At 39.5% G+C, this 20591-nt stretch overlaps 4 protein-coding genes across 8 annotated transcripts; 2 read left to right on the forward strand and 2 right to left on the reverse strand.

The window, feature by feature from the left end:
• Nucleotides 1-1117: 1117 nt before the first annotated feature.
• On the forward strand, nucleotides 1118-11097 carry LOC123743428 (calponin-1). Of its 2 annotated transcripts, XM_045720353.1 has the most exons (8): nucleotides 1118-1426; nucleotides 6748-6869; nucleotides 7083-7149; nucleotides 7794-7931; nucleotides 8071-8187; nucleotides 8377-8523; nucleotides 8709-8928; nucleotides 9292-11097. In XM_045720353.1, the coding sequence occupies exons 1-8, from the start codon at nucleotides 1367-1369 to the stop codon at nucleotides 9303-9305; spliced, it is 885 nt and encodes a 294-aa protein (XP_045576309.1). In that variant the 5' UTR covers nucleotides 1118-1366; the 3' UTR covers nucleotides 9306-11097. The 2 variants fall into 2 exon arrangements, with proteins under 2 accessions (XP_045576309.1, XP_045576308.1); XM_045720352.1 differs by having other exon boundaries at nucleotides 8709-11097.
• A 156-nt stretch (nucleotides 11098-11253) lies between these two features.
• On the reverse strand, nucleotides 11254-13521 carry LOC106601365 (elongation factor 1). Its single transcript, XM_014193542.2, has 4 exons — nucleotides 13440-13521; nucleotides 12160-12289; nucleotides 11968-12038; nucleotides 11254-11794 (listed from the first exon to the last, which is right to left on the reverse strand). The coding sequence occupies exons 2-4, from the start codon at nucleotides 12273-12275 to the stop codon at nucleotides 11730-11732; spliced, it is 252 nt and encodes an 83-aa protein (XP_014049017.1). The 5' UTR covers nucleotides 12276-12289; nucleotides 13440-13521; the 3' UTR covers nucleotides 11254-11729.
• A 295-nt stretch (nucleotides 13522-13816) lies between these two features.
• Nucleotides 13817-16335, reverse strand: LOC106606964 (uncharacterized). Of its 3 annotated transcripts, none has more exons than XM_045720356.1 (11): nucleotides 16238-16335; nucleotides 16118-16145; nucleotides 15929-16002; nucleotides 15714-15795; nucleotides 15320-15542; nucleotides 15097-15164; nucleotides 14937-14992; nucleotides 14652-14740; nucleotides 14466-14539; nucleotides 14189-14312; nucleotides 13817-14028 (listed from the first exon to the last, which is right to left on the reverse strand). In XM_045720356.1, exons 1-11 carry the CDS (start codon nucleotides 16256-16258, stop codon nucleotides 14019-14021), a joined length of 849 nt encoding a protein of 282 aa, XP_045576312.1. In that variant the 5' UTR covers nucleotides 16259-16335; the 3' UTR covers nucleotides 13817-14018. The 3 variants fall into 3 exon arrangements, with proteins under 3 accessions (XP_045576312.1, XP_045576311.1, XP_045576310.1); XM_045720355.1 differs by having other exon boundaries at nucleotides 13820-14028; nucleotides 15929-16005; XM_045720354.1 differs by lacking the exons at nucleotides 16118-16145; nucleotides 16238-16335 and having other exon boundaries at nucleotides 13828-14028; nucleotides 15929-16094.
• Nucleotides 16336-16419: 84 nt separating this feature from the next.
• On the forward strand, nucleotides 16420-19171 carry LOC106596625 (transmembrane protein 205). Of its 2 annotated transcripts, none has more exons than XM_045720357.1 (4): nucleotides 16420-16520; nucleotides 17100-17208; nucleotides 17376-17539; nucleotides 17718-19171. In XM_045720357.1, the coding sequence occupies exons 2-4, from the start codon at nucleotides 17109-17111 to the stop codon at nucleotides 18018-18020; spliced, it is 567 nt and encodes a 188-aa protein (XP_045576313.1). In that variant the 5' UTR covers nucleotides 16420-16520; nucleotides 17100-17108; the 3' UTR covers nucleotides 18021-19171. The 2 variants fall into 2 exon arrangements, with proteins under 2 accessions (XP_045576313.1, XP_045576314.1); XM_045720358.1 differs by having other exon boundaries at nucleotides 16458-16567.
• Nucleotides 19172-20591: the final 1420 nt, after the last annotated feature.

Consider the following 20591-nt stretch of genomic DNA (forward strand, 5'->3'; position numbering starts at 1 on the left):
TGCTGCCTGTTCCCCTTTGACACTCTACAGCCCGCTGGCTTTGCATTCCATTCCCTTGTCATCTGCCTGTGGACGAGCAGAGCAGAGGAGTGAAACACTGGGGTATAAGAGGAAAACCGGCTCATTGTTCCAAGTGACGTCAGGCCCCCAAACCATATAGGTCAGGGCAATGACCTCAAATGAAACTCTATGGAACACACTATACTATATGTGTGGGTATAGGGGGTGTATGGAGGTGTTGTAGAGGTATTGACAAGATGGTAGAAAAATACTTGCCAACAAGGTGTTTATAACTTTTTCTTGGCTTCTTTTCGAAGAGATATCAACGTTATTTTTTTAAAGGCGATTGTAGTATTTAGTTCCACGTTTGTTATGGAAAAACCAAGACAGGAATTGTAGAGCATCAGGGTTGAAAATGGTAAAGGATGAATACATATTAAATGTGAATCACTACGTAAATACATTTGGGATACATTTAATGTATTATTATCAGGATTAATCATATTTCTATTCATACTGAAATCATTTTACATAAGAAAGTGATCAATTAAATATGCTCAAGTGAGAAAGTATCCATTTAGCCTTTTCAATATCTGCTTTCTTAACCATCCTCATGACCATGACCATAATTAGGGTTACGCTGGTCTTGAACCTCTTTGCCCAACAATATAAACCAAGCTTCTTCAGGTTTATGATGGATGGGTCAATACTTTCAGGCCTGACAAATAATTCTGTCATATAGGATCTACATATACAGTAATGAAACACCTTGAAGCATGTATAAATATTACTTTATAATATTTGTATAAATATAAAGTTAAATGTGTAATTTAAAACTCTAAAGGTCTGCCTTGACCTGTGATTGTGATGGAGACCCTCAACTATGTAATAATAGCTATAGGTCTATGAATTTGTGACGTGATTGATATTTATTTCATTTGGTAATGAAAGTGAAATTGGATGCAGTAAAATTAGGCAATTGAAAAGGATCATCCATCCAACATCTAATTCCCCCTAAGGTGGAAAAAGTGACACTGAGCGAGTCTAATGCCATACTGGTGACATCACCCAGAGGAAGAGGCAACGTCGGGATTGGATGGTGGCCCTAGCCAATCGCGCCGCACTCCAGGAATCCACAGATGGGAAGAGTTTAAAAAAGATTGAGAAAAGTGTTGCAAAGTGGTCCACAGCCTCACCACAGCGAGCAAGAACGTTACAGAATCTGAATACTCCTGCAACATCCGCGGGTCTGTCATATAATTGGAGTCCAGGGAGAAAGAGGACTTTGCTGTGGGTTTTCTCGTGCCAGGATAGAGGGGTGTATTTCACCATTTTTAAATCTCTGTGAATAATCAAAGATAAAACTATGTCAAAGAATTTCAAAGGTGGACCATCCTTCGGACTTTCTGCCGAGGTCAAAAGTAAGGTATGTATCTCGCATGTCATGTAGCTTTCCTTTTAATTGAAATGAAAAGAATGGGGTCTTTGCGTAATTTGCATCAGTGGGCCAAGAGAATGCTCGCGCTCAGGAAGGTGCGCACTTGAAGCTCACATGTCTTGTTGTCAGTACGTGCATCTTCTCAGATGTATTAGTTGTAGGGGAACCAATGGTATATCGAGGGCCAATAATATATTTTTGCTTTCTGTTAGGAGATTTTGTCGAATAGGCTTTTTGGACCGTCAAATTGGACTGTCAATGGTGATCATGGATTAATCATTAGGCCTAGGGCCTAGGCCTATACTGATAAATGGCAGCCTACCATTCTGACAGTTTACTTTATCGTTTAATATGTGAGGGCATCCAAACCAATTGTCTCTGATTCATAACTTTGAACTGGGTCGTTTAGATTACAAGTGATATCACCTCACCTGTCTGTCACAGAGCACAATGACAGAATTACTCCCAGATGAGCCCAGAAGGCCTGATTTCAAGGTGTCTCTAGAAGGCTACCAGTATGTACATATTTTTTAAAGAGGCAATCTGTGATCGCTACATTCATTTTGGACTTTTAAATTCATGATACCCATTGATTATTGAAGAATATGACTTAGAAATCCTTCATTAGCCTAGTTCCTTGTTCTTACCCCATCATCAGAACCCATCGGTGGTTACATTTCTACAGACCCATCCCTAAGCTATTTTACAAAATAAGTGGCAGTTTGTCCGCTTTGTTATTGTTGTCAACATCCACTGATGTTTGGGAGAGATTGTATTTTCAGTGACAGTGCAATGACTGATGCACAAAATGTGTGTGTGTATCATAACTGCTGACAACCAATGTTCAGCTTGGACACAGCATGACTCTGGCAATGGGATCAAATAACTATTCCAGAACTCCCAACTCCATGTCTGTCATTGACAACTGAATTTGCTGTCCCTATCATCAACCTTATCGTGTTGGAAGAGCCGTGGTTCCTGCATACATAGTGGTTTCCTATCCCTACTTTCATAGGGGCACTCTTCAAACAAACATTTCCTTATACTTGGCCACCATGGTTAGTGCCATCATTAGTGCTGTAGTATAGAAATAGGTCATATTCAATAGTGTATCAGTCAGTGAATGTAATATATATATATATGTGTGTGTGTGTATATATATGTGTGTATATATGTATGTATATGTATGTATATGTATGTATATGTATATGTATATAATGTGTATATGTATGTATATATATATATGTATGTATATATGTGTGTATATATATGTGTGTATATATGTAAAAAACATGTATGTATATATATATATATATATATATATATATATGTATATATATGTGTGTATATATATATATATATATATATATATATATATATGGTGGTTGTGAGGCCATGGAAGTTCATCATAATGCTAATGCCAGATTGTGGATGGTAAGCGCCAGTGGCATGACATCCGATGACAGTGGATATGCTCCAGAGACTGACAGATAGGTACGTCAGCAACCTAAACCTCCTTTTAAGGTGTCCCTGAGCTCTGTCTTACAACCTGAGCAAGTGTCTCTGTAAACAATTTACACTCCAGTGGGGAATGACAAAACACTGTTGAGGCAGAGGAGAGGCAGACAGAACAAGGCCTTGTGGATTCACTGGAATGTCAACCTTCAACATGATTGTTTGTATCCAGGGGTGAAAGTAAATGTAATGTATTCCCGGTACAGGGACCTCCTATGTGTGTACACACTTAAAGAAAATCTATATGGGCCTAATCATAGAATTACATATAGAATCCCTATTAATGTAATAGGATCTCTACAGGCCTAATAGTAAAGATTTGTCCTTTAACTTTTCAAATGTATTAGCCTACCTTTTAATGTGGCATAAACATGACCTGTCATGAGTTTTCATCTGATTGTCAATCAATTACTTCAAAAGGCTAATGTAGGCTACCTGCGCAAGTTACTCAGGTACGTCTGAACAACAGGAGGTGCGGGAATAGTTTTTAAGCTATATTTAGATATTTTTCTGCTTTTTATTATGTAACATTTGTTAGTCAACTTGTCTATAATTAGATCCTTACAGCTCCTCTTCTGTCATTACTTGATGATCATCTAGAATACTAGATAATGCCTTGCTAATGATGGCATAAATCGATAGAATGATCAGTGCATCATCTACAATCTATACTGAACAAAAATATAAATGCAACATGTAAAGTGTTGGTCCCATTTTCCATGAGCTGAAATAAAAGATCCCTGAAATGTTCCATATGCACTAAAAGCTTATTTTGTTTGCATCCCTGTTAGTGAGCATTTCCCCTTTGCCAGGTGTGGCATATCAAGAAGCTGATTAAACCACATGATCATTACACAGGTGCACCTTGTGCTGGGGACAATAAAAGGCCACTAGCAGTTTTGTCATATAACAGAATGTCACAGATGTCTTGAGGGAGCATGTAATTGGCATGCCGACTGCAGGAATGTCCAACAGAGCAGTTGCCAGACAATTTAGTGTACATTTTTTTTACTATAAGCTGCCTACCATGTTGTTTTAGAGAATTTGGCAGTACGTCCAACTGGCCTCACAACCGCAGACCACGTGTAACCATGCCAGCCCAGGACCTCCACATCTGCCTTCTTCACCTGCATGATCGTCTGAGGAGGGGGAGTGGGGGTGCTGAGGAGTATTTCTGTCTGTAATAAAGCACTTTTGTGGGGAAAACTCGTTCTGATTGGCTGGGCCTGACTCACCAGTGGGTGGACCTGTCTCTCGAGTTGGTGGACCTATGCCATCCCAGGCCTGCCCTCCAGCGCCCCTTCCTAGTCATGTGAATGATTTTATTTCAATTGACTGATTTCTTTCTATGAACTGTAACTCAGTAAAATCTTGATTGTTGCATGTTGCGTTTAAATCTTTGTTCAGTATAGGTGACATAGTTAAAGTTTCTCTTTCATTTCTGCTTCTCTCACGGAGCGAGGACGTTTAGAGACCAGGGAGATTTCCAAATGACATCTGTTTGACCGGTTTAAAGGAAATGAAAAGCTGTGAAAACGATCCAACATGTTTCTGATAGTATTTCAGTTCGTCTTGGATGCACTAGCAGTTTTTTTTTGGGGGGGGGCAGGGGGGGCCAGTGCCCCTGTGACAACAATTTTGGACCACCTTGTGGCCCCCCTAAATGTGGAGTATGAAAAAAATTTTGCGTAACAAATTTTTCCTATCGTTCTTTTTTTACATCCGTTATTAGACAGTGGCAACGATGATTATGAACATGGTCTTTTGCCTGCTAATGCCTGCAATGCAGTGAAGAAAACGATATGGCAACAATAATATCTAATGTAACTGGCCCCTCTAACAGTACAACTGGCCCCAGCTTGGCCCCCCAGTTGAAATGGTCTAGAACCGCCACTGCTTGGATGCATATTTAATGTGGCTGAAAATGAAATACTGTCAGTTTTTATGTAGCTGATGAAAATTGCACTTTAAGGCTACACAAAAGGTCCCTAAAAGCCTCAATCTCATTCTGTCAAGATGCTGAAATAAATACATCGTATTTCTCTACTCCTGTTCCCGAGACAAAATTAACATTTGGTCTATAATTTTACTGCGAGGAACACTTAATTCTGCAGGAGTTAACATTATAATAGGCGACATGTGAGGCCTACAGTCAGTGTCCAGACTTCAGTTACTATTCCAACTATTAGGCTACTCCACGCTAAAATAATTCCGGCATCCAGACAGCAGTGCCTTTTGATAAATGCAAAGAGACATCACTTACAAAACACCAAAGTGTTCTGAATGACATTCGGTGATTGTCCTTCATTGGGCCTACACAAGTCTTGTAACCTGAATTGATGTGTACACTGCTGTCCGCGCGCATCTCGGTCTTGGCCACTCATCTCTGCCTTATCAAAGTGTCAGTGTTGTTGTTGAACCACACTGCATTTTGGAGCGTATTCCACAAGTTTTCAAGTCTATTCGCTCATTTTTCATGCGAATGACATGCGGTATGATAAATAGTGTGATAGCCTACAGTTTTCTTGAAATCTATTTTAATAATCGTGATAGGTTCATGTTTTACCGGTATGACGTACACCCACTCTGTATTTTTCCGGTACTCCATACCGGACAGTTCTGTCTTACTTTCACCCCTGTTTGTATCAACTTAAACCATTTTATTCCTTATGCCATGGCCTACACTGATTTAATTTATATTCTCTCCACTGAGTTCATACATGAAAAACACTGATAGAATCAATGGATAGGTGCCAATTTTGGCATCAAAGGCTTATACATTTTGAAATAAATGAACCAGTTCTGATTACATTCCTGACCTCCTGACACAGTTAAATGAAACTCAGACCAAAATACCTTGGCTGGATGCAAGTGCTGTCTTCAGGTCTTGGCATCTCATTATCAGATGTGGTTTGCCTGAGTAGAGCGCCTCACTGTAAAAGGACAGATTCCGGAAAACCCAGAGGGAGAGAGGGAGCACAGGGAGGAGTAATAGGGAGAGCTGTTTCTCCCAAGTTTGGTGTGATGGACTGGAAGCTACGCAAACCCTGCTGCTTTGAAATACCTGTTTGTGTTGGCTCCTGGTCTCACAAGCTCTCTCCCAGACTGTGAGTGAGCAGAAAATTCAGAAAAGGAGAAAGTGCAGAGTGAGAGGGGGGCTACAGACCCACCATAGAATTTCTGGTATTAGGGGGATGTGTTTGTGCCAATAGGGAAATACAAGGAAGCGGAGAATCAGTGTTTCTCCATGCAGGAATGTCCCATGGCCATTTTAAAATTTCTTCCTGTTGTTTTTTAACTCTAATCTTCATAGTTAGGTTTTATTACAAAGGGTAGGCCTTCAAGGGAAAGTGGAGAGGAATGTTATCCCTCTGTTACAAGATGAGAAAGGAAAAGGGAGATGGAGGGATAATAGCTCTGATGAATATCATAGTTCAATGACTCGTTTACTATAGTTACAGTTTGTTGTAAGATCATTTGTATTTTTCAGGTAGCCAAGCACCTGTCACAAGATCATTCATCACGCAGAACTGACAGTTACAAGACATTAACCTGAGTGTCTGCAGATGTTAGGATGCAGTCAAATCCAACACATTTACAATGCATTCAGAGAGTATTCAGACCGCTTCACTGCGTTGTTTTCGCTTTGTCATTATGGGGTATTGTGTGTAGCTTAAAAATAATAACTTAATCCATTTTAGAATAAGGCTGAAATGTAACAAAATGTGGAAAAGGTGAAGGGGTCTGAATACTTTCCGAATGCACTGTATAACCTTTGACCTCTGCCTCTTCAGTTGGCCCATAAGTATGACCCCCAGAAGGAGGAGGAGCTGAGGCTGTGGATCCAGGACGTAACAGGCAAGAAGATTGCTGATCCTTTCATGGAGAACCTAAAGGATGGGGTCATCTTGTGCGAGTGAGTGTGCAATACTCTCCTCAGTACTGTGGCCGTGCAGAATGTCATGCAGAATGGCATAGCGTATTGTGTGTCATATCACCATATTACTTTCTGTGGCTTCCAATATCGTTCAGTCTCATTCATTTCCCCACTGTTAATGATGACTGGGCCACTCAAAGTCAGAACAGTATTTTGACTGTTGTTCTGTGCTTTCTCTTTCCTTGTGTGTAGACTTATCAACACACTTCAGCCAGGATCTGTGAAAAAGATTAACACTTCCCCTCAAAACTGGCATCAGGTAAGCTTGTTCTGAGACAGAATTATTGTTTTTGTATTATTATATAACATCATGCCCATCATGACATGCAGTAGGCTATAGTTATTATAGATACTTTGCTTAGTATTGAGCAGCATAAGCATGCCAAGAGTCAGTCGTTTTTTCCACTCCATACCTTTCATCCACTGAACTCACTAAAATATGTAACCAGATAGGTAGTCTTTTGCTTGGCATAGTGTTTATTTATTTACATTCCAAGCTGCAGCTACGTTGTTTAATGAGGCACATCTCAGTGTGCGTCTTCAGATCTCTTTATATGAGACTCAAAAAGAAAACGGCACTTTTAAGTGTTTGTTGAGGCACTTCCAAGAATCATCCATGACATACAATGTTACTAAGAATCAATGCACTCACATGTGGTGGTCCCTTTGTCAGGAATAAAAGAGAAAAATATTATCCAACTGGTGAGTAGGGCTTTGAAGAAAACCCCACACAGCTGATCATTCTGAAGTCCTGAGTCTCAAATACAATGACTATTTAAAGAAACATGACAATATCAAAATAACAAATAACTCAGTAACTGGTGTCCTCTTTGTTTGGACCCTTGCTTTTACCTCAGTGGACCATTTGCTCTTGGCTAATTCTTTTTCCTTTTCATTGCCCAGCTGGAAAACATTGGCAATTTTGTCCGAGCCATCACAGTTTATGGTATGAAGCCATACGATCTGTTTGAGGCCAACGACCTGTTTGAGAATACCAACTACACCCAGGTCCAGAGCACGCTCATCACCCTGGCTGGAATTGTGAGTGGAAACCCATAGAGGAATCTCAGTACATTGTACAGTACTGTATGTAGAAAGTATTGTCAGTGGCTTGTAAGAAACCTACTTCTACTTCACGTGAGGATCCATAACTTTTTCTAACCTTCCCCTCTTTCACCAGGCCCAGTCCAAAGGTTTCCACTCCAAGCATGACATGGGAGTGAAGTATGCAACAGCACACCAGCGCCGTTTCGCCCCAGACATGCTGAAGGAAGGGCGCAATGTCATCGGCCTGCAGGTCAGAACAGTCTTTGTATCATATACACCTTATACACTAAGATATCACTGTTATTACAGGTGTAATATAAGTAGTAGTAGCAGCATGTTATAACATAACTTCATTTGTTTTTAGTTTGGCCGATAGGATTGGTTTAATGGTATTATAGTTCAGGCATAACCAGTGCACTACCTTTGCCTGTCTGTCCAGATGGGTACCAACAAACTTGCCAGCCAGAAGGGCATGACATCTTATGGCACGCGGCGTCACCTGTACGACCCGAGGGGGGGAATGGAGAACCCTCTGGACCAGTCCACCATCAGCCTCCAGATGGGCACCAATAAGGGTGCCAACCAGGTGGGGCGCCATTTGATTTCACAAATAGATATGCTCTGGTAGAGATAGAATTGACTAACATTCTGCACATCTTGGAAGTTTTACCTCTCTGCCTATCATGGAAGCAATTAATATGATATAAAATATCACACTTTGTAGCCTATATCTAATCCTCCCCTGCTTTTCTTCCTCTCTCCCTCTCTCAGTCTGGCATGACGGCCCCTGGCACCAGGAGACACATCTATGACAAGAGTCTGGGCTTGGAGGAATGCGACACCTCCACCGTCTCACTGCAGATGGGTACCAACAAGATGGCGTCCCAACAGGGCATGACCACATACGGCCTCCCCCGGCAGGTCTACGACAACAAGTACTGCTCCAACCCTGATGAATTCGTCAACAACGGGGAGAGGGCTGAGTTTGACGGTACTATGTACTATGACTAAAGAGAACAGAAAAACCCCAGTCCCCTCCTCTCAAGAACCCCTCTCCACCAGCAAGACCACCCAAATTGTTATTTACTGTTTTCATTATTCTCATCCCTTGCTGTTTTTTTTGTGATCAACCATTCAAAAAAAAATTGTCCTTTGAGGGGATTTATGCCTGGTTCAATCTCTTTGACCTTGTTATTTTAAATCAATTGAATGTAGTGGCCCACACCCCTCTCTCCCTTTGCAATGGAGATTTTTCTATTCAAATACGGTGAAAATAAATACTAAGAAATACTAATAATGTCAAGAGACCCATTCCTTAATCAATCTTTAATGTTATGTCATTTTTTATTTATAGATTTTCAGTTGTAGATCCCCCATCCAGCTTAAACATTGAGAATAAAGGAAAAAGTCCCTTGAATGGAAAGAAGTGACCGACATGTTGCTGTTAACCTTTAACCCCTGAGGAACAGGAGTTCGCTCTGGGATTCAATCCCTCTGGATGACTCGGGGCCCACAGAATCAGACTGAGTCTTCCAGGACACAGGGACATGGACTAAAAGCTTTGATCAGATGTATTCCTTATGACTTTGTCTGTGTATGCACCTCTGCACTGCGCTGACATCCCTGCTCTAGCTCACAGGACTGCCAACCAGCCATTCTATACCACAGATGGAATATTTTTTCTAGTATTCTTTAAATCATTAGAAGATCAGTAGTAGGGTTCTCAAACCTGATACTTGAATTAATGTGAGCCCCTAAAGGCATCGTGAAAAGCCAATAGATTTGAATATTTTTAGTATTATAAGCAGTATTCAACACATCTCGCATACTTCATTAGTGGTAAACAATGCAGATTCAATTTTAGCCATTGTGCCAGCTATGTTAATGTGGATGTCATATAGGCCAGTTTGCATGAGACAAGTTATAATCCCCATATAGTCTCCATGGCACACAGCTTTAATATATTACTGCGCTATTTGCACTTTGCATCACCTTGTTGAATATGCACATGGATAGAATTGCTTATGACTAGAAGGCGGAAAAGCCAGGTCGTTGAGAGCCATAACATCTGCACGCTGTTATACACAAGATAACGGTCTAATTAACGTCCACTTAGTCATAGCTCAATACAGCAGACCCTGTATCACTAACTACTACATGATATGGGGTACCCACTGCAGATCTTGAATGTAATGTGATTTTGAGCACTGCAAGATGTGACAGTCATTCTGTGGATTCATTAAGTAATCACCTTGTACCAGCAGTCGCAAATGAATAACATAAGTCTGCAACATATTTATGCTCGGGATAATGTAGCCTAACACAGCTGCTAATGGTTTAAACATTAAACTGTGCATGCTTGACCAAACCTTTGAAAAGCAGGCTTGTTTGCTTGCTAAGAGGTTTGTTCAAGATCATGTGTTGCACCTGGAACGTTCCACAGAACACATCTCTATGCCTTGCATGCTCATGTACAAAGCATGGATTGGTTATGCCTTGTCCACAGACTGCTTACAGAAAGGAAAACAATGTGATTTTTTAATTTGGGTGAACTATGCATTTAAGCTAAATTTGAAAGGTCTTGATATCAGTTACTGGGCAGTATTGTAATATGTTTTTAAATAGGAGGTATTGGAGATAAAGCTACATAAAATATTGAGTCCCTCCTGAGGTTCTGACCTTTGGAATTTATAATGATGATTTGTCAAACTTTTGAAGGCTTAATACTTTAAAGGGAACGTCGTTTGATGCTGAGCCCGTAATAATCTGAAGGCCATGTTGCATTTTTTCCCCCTACATTAGTGTGCCATCTAGTGTTTTGAAATCCCTTTAACATTTGGAAAAAAACAGACTACATTCCACAGACTTGAGGTAAAAGTCATATGTACCACAAGAGGTGTCTTTTATTAAAGCTCCTAACTTATTCTGTATAGTCACATGTCTAATAGCTATATACGAAGTCAGTTGTGCATTAAGAAAATGTTTTTAGTTTAGAATGAGAGCCAACAGTGCCTAGCCAAAATACAATTGGCAATATTACCCTCTGGTCTAAAACATGTTGTTCAGACTATCAATTGTTCTGTATTCTGAAAATCTTGTATTTATTTGGCTTTCACATACAATGAAATTAGCTGCAATACAATAAAACACATCAAAATTACAATTATTTAATTTGGGTTGTGAGTGAAAAACTTGCCACCAGGCCATATCAGATTAATTTTCATTCATATTTGTTCTAGATATTTTAACCATTTCAGCAGTATGTGACAGATGCAGTTAGGTGTGAATTACATTGATGTGTTTATTGATCAAGTCATTCCCGTACAAAATAAACTTTATTGAAATAAAAATCATGACATAAAACAAAATAAAAACTACAGGATTACCCCTTTTTTACATTTTTACAAATGAAATCTACTTTCTCCAGTAAAGGGGGACATGGCAGCTTGGGAAACTCTAAAGACATATCCACCAACAGGCTTGCCTATAAAACATAAGAAATGATGAGCTGGTTTGAAACTTAGTGGGATTCTCAAAGATCAGGACCATTGGGACATTTCATTGCCCTACCCCCATCCCACCCTGCCACAGAGAGGGAGGACAGGAAGTGTATCTTTCTTCATATCAGATCCATTACTGTGTAGACAATGAAGATTTCACAGATGTGTTATCTGTCTTCGTTTGTTCTCCACATTCACTACTTGACAAAGCCCTGGCCCAGCCAGAGATATGTGACCCATCATAGGGAATGAGGGGTGAGGTCAGACAGGAATAGAGTCAGGGGGACCACAGCTACTGATTGGCTGCTTCGCAAGCATCTATCCAATCACTATAAACATCCACTGGTTCTGAAAGATCTGGAGACAAATGTCAAGGAAAAGTTAATTTGGGATGTACCGTTGTAAAGACAGCATTTAAAAGATTATTAATATTATTATTTTTTTTTTTACAAATACACAAGCCATTCTGTGAGCTATATGGTGTATAGATAACTGAATATAATGATCCAATCAATGAATCGAAAGGATACAAGTAATGGGAGTCTGGAATTCTTCCAAGCAGACCGTGCACGATATTATTCCTGTGTTTCGAGTGCGTTCCCTGAAAAGAGAAAAGAAAATGTGCATTTGAATAGGGTGTTAGGATATGTATCAACATGTAATCACTAATCATATTTTACAGCCAAACCATATACTGTTCCAACACAACCAAGTGAACTTACATTTTGACATCACAGGACTTCTCGTGGTTACAAAAGGGACAGGTGAATTGGGTGTCCAAGTTACCAGTCAGTTTCTTTTTGGGAGGTGGCTTCCTCTTTGATTTTCGGCGTCCCATTCTCGATCTACAATCTGTAAAATACAATAGCTAAATTTTACAAAACAAGTTCTGTTGACGGTCAAATTCAATAAATAATTAGGTCAATCGTGTTAGCTAGCATATATTATATCTACTGTATGGTGCTGATATATGATTTTGGGCAAAAAGTCATATGCTGCGGTCATCTCGAAATCTCGGAAAATACTACTTGTAAACTGGGAACAACGAGATGTGTGGGTTCATGTGCTTTGAACTCGTTGAGAATGCCGATTGCTGGTTAATGGCAAACAAACTGTGTCAACCATGGACGAAAAACTACAGCTTTCATGCTCATAGACATATTAGTGTTAAAATAACACTTTTATAAATCATGTTTTGTTGTTGAATTTAACAGCTGACATTGCTGTTATCGAGGTATTGGCCTTAGTAGTTGATGTCAGAGACAGAGTTAATCATATGGGCAGTCCAGCAAATTGGAGCACAGGGATGACAGACACGTTTCCCATGAGTAATTACGAGTTGGAGGTGCGTTGAAATAGATTTTCCCTAGTCCTATGCCCCTATTTGCAAATTTACGAGATGTTATAAATGCATCAATATTCTGCCGCTATAGACCATCTGCTAGTACGCATGTGCGAGCTAATACGTTACTCTTGTGTAAACAAACACATTTTTGGACCGTATTTTCCACATAAATTCAAATTATATTTTATTTTCGCTCATTTAAAAAAGTCAGATGTCGATGATTAATGTTACTATTCTCTTGTTGGAGCCATGTTCACACTACACAAATATGTAGTAACTAGTTCCCCGCCATCGCGCATTTTTTTAGCTTGCAGCTATAATATTGGAGCTCAACAATACTTCATTTTATACAAAACGTCCTGCAAATTCTACAAGTACATTTCCAACAATATTGTTAATTGCATGAACCGTTTATTTTGGGATGATTTCTGAAGAGGCAGCTAGATAGTATTAGCTAGTAACGTTAGAGCGCGAGGAAAACAAAGTTAGCTTGTGTTAGCTAGCTAACTAACGCTGGCTTTGTAATATGCTAGCTATGCACAATTTTACAAAAAAATAGGAGAATCACACATGTAATTTAAAATCGTGCTGGATGTATAATTTAGTTGTTTGCATGTTAGCATATGATAAAACACGCTGGATTAAGCATTTTCTTACCAGATAAATGACCCAAGTAATGACGCTAACAAATAGAAATTGTATCCGGAAATTATTCTGAACTCTTTCATCTGATTGGAAGATTAAGGCGCTTTTTAGGGTTGTCATTGGTCAAACAAATTATCAACCCGCCTCTCAGAATTTATAAACCTCTTTGATACAATCCCAAAATATATACATTGATTATGTAGTCTACCACAGGAGGCTGCTGAGGGGAGGACGACTCATAATAATGTCTGGATTTGAATAAATTGAATGGTATCAAACACATGGAAATAATGTATTGATGAGTTTGATTACCATTTAATTTATTCTGTTCCAGCCATTAGGATGAGCCGTCCCCCCCCAATGAAGGTGCCACCAACCTCATGTGTTTAATAGTCTACAGTACATAATTATTGATAAAAAAATAACAGCCTTTTACGTGAATTATTGATAAAGAAATGTGTTGAATGCACAAAGCTCAAACAGAAAATAATTGTCAGAGTAGACCAAATGTTATTTTATTTGGCTGTCATAAAGAAGACAGTGTGAGACAAGGTAGGGCAAAAGGTTGATAGAGGATTCCAGCTATGAACTTTATTTCCTTCTGCAACAGAGACAAAATGAAGAATTCACTTCTAATGTGGTTACCCTTATAACATATACATAAAATTAAGTGTGCTTATTAATTAGATGATAACATGAATTACTGTTGTCAGTAATAGGTGAGAAACAGCAAAGCAGGATATTAGTGTGCTTTCATTTACCTGGCAGACACATTGATTTCCTCTTTGATCTTTGGTGTCATTCCTTTGGCACATGTTCCACTTTGCCCTTCATCTGAATCTGAATTGGCTGGCATAACCCTCTGTCCTATTCGTTCAGTTCGGCCTAGTATGCGATGCAAGAGACCATGCACACAGCAATAAAAACTGATCTATCAATAAAAACTGATCTCAGCAAACAGAAAAATACACTTTGTATTTCAATGCAAATGCTGCATCTTTTGTAGATCAACAGCAAGTTAATTACCATATACCTTACCTGTTTTATTGGGAGCCTTGCCTTTCGATATTGTTATAGTCTGAAACTTATTCTGTAACTCAGAAACATCTGACCTAGGGGAGAACACTTGTTATAGGGATGCATCATCATAATTCCTTTAGCAATAGCAGTCTGTCAGATTGCTTGCCATGCTCGTCTACTCTAACCTCACCCCAGAGCTTTCACCTTGCATTTGACCTGAGCATGTCCTGAGGCCTCTGTATTTTGAGAGCGTCGTCCTTCATCTGATAGCTGTCAATCATCCTCTCCAAGCACTGAAAATGGAGACAGATAGACACATATTCCAGAACATGTCACATAACATTAGATAAGCTTCAGCAGTCCAAATCATTATAGCCCAAGTACAGTTCAGAAGATTGTTTCAAGTGTAAAGTTTGTATAATTTGTTTGATGAGTGAAATCATTCAGGTCAAAGTGATTTGGGGGAGAGAAATGTGAGCTCTGAAATACCATATCTTTGCAGTATTTCTCTGTCAATCTGCGCATAGTTTCATCTCTTAATTTTTCTAAAAAGGAAAGGAAAACTTGAGTAAGGTTTTAAAAAACCCTCCATTAGAACAACATCATGGAAGAGGGTCTTGTTCTGAAAAACATAAAATCAAAAACTTGCTAAGCAGGCCATGAATGTTGTGGACTTCCTCCCTTAGCTCAGCAATCTGCTCCCACAGGACTCTTCGACTGAAGAAACAGACAACATACACAGAAATGGAGAGGGAATTACATGTTATTACTGCATTATCCCACTGAGCTAAAGTCTACTTATCATCATGTAAGTGTAGTTCACTAAAGTATCCCCACCACACCACACTTCAGACTGCCTTATCCAGATCTACCTGTGGTAGAGTTCCTGAGAGATGTGGTTGATGGCAGCCTGCCTCTGGATGTCTGAGGGGTGAGTGCTGGAGCAGGAGGCTTGGAGAGTAGGACAGGAGCAGGGAGAGTGGGACAGGAGACTGCGCAGGTAGTGGAGCTCAGTGGAGACCTCACAGCGTAGACCCTCAAAACGCTCCTCAAGGTGCTGGGCGGCAACATGTGCAGCCAAATGGTGCACCTCGGCTGGAGGAACAAGGACAGAAGGACAGTTTATGTCATCTTTAAGTCATTGTTATGACAGTGCTATTTAGCCCTTATGACAGAGGGTTCAACTCAAGTAAACAGTAATAATAATAATCAGGGACTCAAGAGTCAGGTGTGTTTCAGGCGTGATTGTGTTGTGTCCTCCCTTACATTGAAGGACTGCCATGGTATTGAGATTCTGGGTTCTCTCTGCCTCGTGCATGATTAGAGTTTTGCACAGGGAATCAATAGTCTACAAAACAGCAAATATTAATTGAAACAATATCCCCTGAATAAAACAGTAACCAAAACAAGCCACCAAAGAAAACAGTAGACAATCGTGAATATGGGGAAAATACTACATTCTACAGGAAGCAGTTAGTCACCTTGGCTTGTGTTTCAACCTCTGACCTAATTCTTTCCACAACATCTCGGAGAGACTCTTGAGATGCACCTACTGCTACTAGATGACAACTCAAGAAAGTTAGTGAACAATGACCATGCAGTATTACACCTGGCATTGTCAAATTATGTTAGTTTCTGATGATCACATTGACACAAAAACACTTACACACCTTCAGCAGGAAGTGGCGGTGGTTCACACTGAAACAACAATCGACATTGTATTAAAAATCATTATAACAAACTATTTTGGTACTGTATGACATTGAGTGCCAAATGTGTTTTCAACTCACCAAGGCCCTCTTGTCGTCCATGTCAACTGACCTGAGCTAAGTAAATTGTAAGTGGGTGGATAAAAACGGTGTCACAATGACAAGGCGGGGATACGTTCTATCTTATTGATGATTGGTTTGTTATAATTAACGTAATATTCATTTTGTAATAATGTGATTTGTAGATATTGCTTGGTGGGCGTGGTTAATGGAAATTTACGTTTGAGAGAGGAAGTGTTGTTCTAGTGTTCGATCAACGGGAGTTGCGAAGAGTGTTTCCCTTCAGTCAACATACCACATCCAGGTAGTTATTTTTCAGTTGAGTTTTTAAGGAAAAAATAAGACAAACAAGTAAGAAGCCATTTTCCTTTCTTTGGAATGCGCTACAACACTATATGCGCGCGTTTGTTTAACTCACCTAGCTACGAATTACTATATTAGCTGGCTAACGTTAGATGAGTTGTGCTAGCGACATTTGTAGTTTATCTGACAAATGCCATTCCACTTATGGTTTCCAATTCCCAAAATGTGATATTGAATTAAGTATTTAACCCTCAATTAACAGTATATCATTTTTATAATTTTTGTTTGCTAGATAGCTAGCTATCCAACTTTGAAGTCTTAGTAAACAGGTCAGAACTCTTATCTCTCGAAGCCACTATCACTTGCATGTTAATCAAGCTTGAACGTGTAGACGGACCACTTTCCAGTCCTCAAATTATGCTGTTTGAAGGGGCTTCCAAAGGTCTTTGTTGAATTAGAGTGCTTTTGAGTGGGGATGTGTTTTTTGGTTTTATGTCCCCAATGCTGTAATGGAACTTAATAATTTATCTGGGTTGCTTGCTAACATTTATCTGGGACTTTTTCTCTTTTTGTCCCCCAGATTAATACCATGGTCACAGAAGGGGAGCCAACAGATTTGGTGAAAGTGCTGCACCTGCTGGTGCTGTCATTTGCATGGGGAATGCAGTTGTGGGTCTCCTTTATAGCAGGTGATGATATTGGGATCGATAGGGGATGAGCAGAGGAAATCTGTTAGATTGTAGGGTTTTGCTAACACTCGAAGTGGCATATCAAAAGAAGCCAAGATTAAGAACTTGAGGCACAGTATTTGTCTCCCCATTTCTCTCACTTGCATTATCCCTTTTCCCACCCACAGGTGTTGCACTGGTGAAGCAGGTAACACTGCACACCTTTGGGCTGGTGCAAAGCAAGCTGTTCCCTGTCTATTTCTATTGCCTACTGGGCAGCAGCTTTGTCAGCCTTGCTGTGTATGCAGTCTACCACCCCAGAGAGCTGCTGGATTGGCACGAAAGCCTTCAGGTCATATCACATTCTATTTTGTAATTTAGGGCAGGATTCAATCTGTACCGCTGAAGCGATACAGATTGCGCAATCAACATGTAAAGATTATTTCCGATTAAGATAATGGTTGTATCTACATTATAGACGTCACCTATGTCATCGACAATTCTGAATAAAAATTGTTCTTCCCCTATAGATGGCTCTGTACTTTGTGGCAGTCATCATGGCAGGTCTAAACGCACAGTGGTTTGGCCCGTCTGCCACAGAGGTCATGTTCAAGCTACGGGAGGTGGAGCAGGAGCATGGTCTGGGGAACCAAATAGGGATAGGGAGCCAGAGGGAAGCCTACGCCAAACTCAGGGAGCAGGACCCCAAGTACAAGGCCTACAAGAGCACCTTTGGCCACTATCATGGCCTGTCCAACCTATGCAACCTGATTGGGTTTATCTGCACAACCACCAACATAGTGTACACAGCTCTCAATTTACACACCATTTAGAGATTGTGTATATGTAGTGTTTGGTGACAGGTTTTCATATTGTCTTTCAGTGAGGGAATGTATGTATCAAGTGTCTCAGAGTAGGAATGCTGATGTAGGATTTTTGCCTTTTAAATCACAATAAATAAGATTACATAGGTTGCTGAACAATCAGATCAGCTCTGGAAAAAATCAGAAAAGATCAGATGTGATTGGTCAAAAGACCAATTAGTGGAAAAAAATATCACAATTGGCTGCCTGTGTAAACACAGCTTTAGGCATATTACATATGGGCCTGATCTTAGTTCAGCACTCCTAATGAGACGCTTGATGTATACGGCCCCCAAACATAACGCTTAACCATATTTTTTTAAATGTGCCTTTTTAATCTAATTGTTTTACCTGTCAATAGAAAACATAGCACACAATGTCAAAAGATTTCAAAGTATTTTTGGTCTTTCCCTTGTCAAACCAGGAAAAGATGAATGTAATAAAGATCGATTTATATTTTTCAGAAGTACATGATTTAAAAAAAAAAAAGTTAATGTTAGTGATCCTCTTTTGATTTCCCTACAGTTATTGTTCATTTTACATTGATGTACTTAAGGGTAGAGCTGAAGTAGAATGTGCAGTGATCCTGATAATGTTTCAAAACTGAGGTTTAACACTTACACAGAACTTGTAGATACATTTTTGTTGTTGTTGAAAAGCACAATATTCTGGACTGTAATGAAATGGGACATTGTATTGCTTGTGACTTCCACTAGAGGGTAATGTCTACAAAAAAAACTTTTTACAATCACTAGGCGGATATTTTTTAACAACAACATTTAGCGCAGGGTTGTTGCACAGAATTATGTACTGTGAATAAATTACAATTATGGAAATTCCTACAAATAATGAATGCAATAGCACCAATAATATTAAGTCATCTTTGATGTTGAAACAAGAAAAAAAAGATCAGCTTTCGTTGTTACCCTTGATGGAAGCAGGAAATGCACTCCTACAGTTTGAGCATTTTCTTTAGAAAATAAGGTGCAATACAGGGTCAATAACATGCAACATATTGAGACCAGACCACGCAGTTTGTGCCCACCTCTTGAACAGACTGGTTCTAACTTCATTATTGTGATGGACATCATGTAAAAATAAAAACCCCAGCTTTGAATAAATGGACCGACCAGTGCTTTGCTGGCAAACCTGGGAGGAGAGGGAGGATGTCTTAATAAAGTTAAAATATCACTAATGGATAACTGGACAGAACTCAAAACTGTAATGGTGTTTCAGAGTGAGTGAAAAGGCTTCTACATCCTACATATTGTGATGTTTTAGTCTGGTTGTTTTAGCTGTATGCATGTATGTATCTTTATTAGTGTTAATGTCAAACTACAACGTTGAGATTTTGAATAGTTATTTTACAGTGGTAGATCATCATGATGAAACCGTTTGGTATGGAAAGTACAGGGAGAGTGACAGTGTCTCAGGAAATCTTGTTTAGATTCCTTATCATGTCTATACTGTATGTCTCTCAGCAGTCTGGGCCACTCCTCTTGGATCAGAAGGAAAGACTTCCTCTTGAGATGAGCCTTGTCAGACAGGCTTAAGTGGCAACAGGAAATAGCATTCTTTTAACTCCAGCAGCAAAAGTTCATCTACTCTCTGATTATGTGAGATTTCAAGAGAAATCTCTCCCTATGTAATTAGAGGTAAACCAGGCCACCAATTCTGGAGTTTCTCTTGGAGTGAACTAACACTTTGTTTACTTTTCAAAAAAAGGAAAAAATACCAAATTATTTACAGATATACAGGTACACCACAACCAAACTCATTCACTTCCCATGTTACATTACCCAGATACCATAGCAGGTCAATGAGCCACAAACTGGTGCTGCTGGAAGTAAGCCGTGTGAACTAGAAAACAAAGTACCCTTCATGTGCATTAGTAGAAAAAACATTTCACACATTGCTGATTTCTGGAATTCCTAAGTAGTGACTATGAGCAAGTGTCTAAAACAGTATTTCCAAAACTGGGTGCATGTTTAGTTTTTTCCCTATCACTAACCACAGGAGGTTGGTGGCTTTGATTATTTGAATCAGCTGTGTAGTGCTTGGGCAAAAAACAAAATGTGCACCTAAAGGGGGCCCCAGGACCGAGTTTGGGAAACCCTGGTCTAAAACACCAGGAAGTGTCAAGGATGTGCACTTATTCACTCATGGAAATACTTCTGATTTATTAACTGGTGGATGCTTTTCCAAAGTTGGCCTACCATATCTGCACAGAAATATTAACTTACACAACATTTTAGAATCTGAGACCAGTGATCTCATTAGTGTATTTCTAATGATCTGCAACTCTGCATTATCAAATGTTGAGTTATACTTAATAAATTATGAGGTTGGCAGACTGCAGAGCATCTCTGAAGTTCAGATCAGAAGACTGACCCAGCTCAGAATATTCTCTATTTTATTCAACAATTTAATACACATTAACATCAGTCAAACACAAACATACTGTATATGCTGCCTTGATTTGTGAAAGCTCTTATTTCGAAACAGGCTAGAGCTGAGTGAGGGATCATAAAGTACAGGAAA

The sequence above is a fragment of the Salmo salar genome, chromosome ssa06, assembly GCF_905237065.1.
Source record: "Salmo salar chromosome ssa06, Ssal_v3.1, whole genome shotgun sequence".
Classification (NCBI taxonomy): Eukaryota; Metazoa; Chordata; class Actinopteri; order Salmoniformes; family Salmonidae; genus Salmo; species Salmo salar.

Coding starts and splice junctions, on each gene's coding strand:
- LOC123743428 (XM_045720352.1), top strand. CDS start 1,367: ATGTCAAAGAATTTCAAAGGTGGACCATCCTTCGGACTTTCTGCCGAG. Junction 1,427..6,747: donor CTGCCGAGGTCAAAAGTAAG/GTATGTATCTCG, acceptor CTGCCTCTTCAG/TTGGCCCATAAGTATGACCC. Junction 8,524..8,708: donor CCAATAAGGGTGCCAACCAG/GTGGGGCGCCAT, acceptor TCCCTCTCTCAG/TCTGGCATGACGGCCCCTGG.
- LOC106606964 (XM_045720354.1), bottom strand. CDS start 16,063: ATGCCAGGTGTAATACTGCATGGTCATTGTTCACTAACTTTCTTGAGT. Junction 15,165..15,319: donor TCTCAGGAACTCTACCACAG/GTAGATCTGGAT, acceptor CTGTTTCTTCAG/TCGAAGAGTCCTGTGGGAGC. Junction 14,313..14,465: donor CAAGGCTCCCAATAAAACAG/GTAAGGTATATG, acceptor ATCGCATACTAG/GCCGAACTGAACGAATAGGA.
- LOC106601365 (XM_014193542.2), bottom strand. CDS start 12,275: ATGGGACGCCGAAAATCAAAGAGGAAGCCACCTCCCAAAAAGAAACTG. Junction 12,039..12,159: donor AAGTCCTGTGATGTCAAAAT/GTAAGTTCACTT, acceptor TTCTCTTTTCAG/GGAACGCACTCGAAACACAG. Junction 11,795..11,967: donor ATTCCAGACTCCCATTACTT/GTATCCTTTCGA, acceptor ATTTGTCTCCAG/ATCTTTCAGAACCAGTGGAT.
- LOC106596625 (XM_045720357.1), top strand. CDS start 17,109: ATGGTCACAGAAGGGGAGCCAACAGATTTGGTGAAAGTGCTGCACCTG. Junction 17,209..17,375: donor GTGGGTCTCCTTTATAGCAG/GTGATGATATTG, acceptor TCCCACCCACAG/GTGTTGCACTGGTGAAGCAG. Junction 17,540..17,717: donor ATTGGCACGAAAGCCTTCAG/GTCATATCACAT, acceptor CTTCCCCTATAG/ATGGCTCTGTACTTTGTGGC.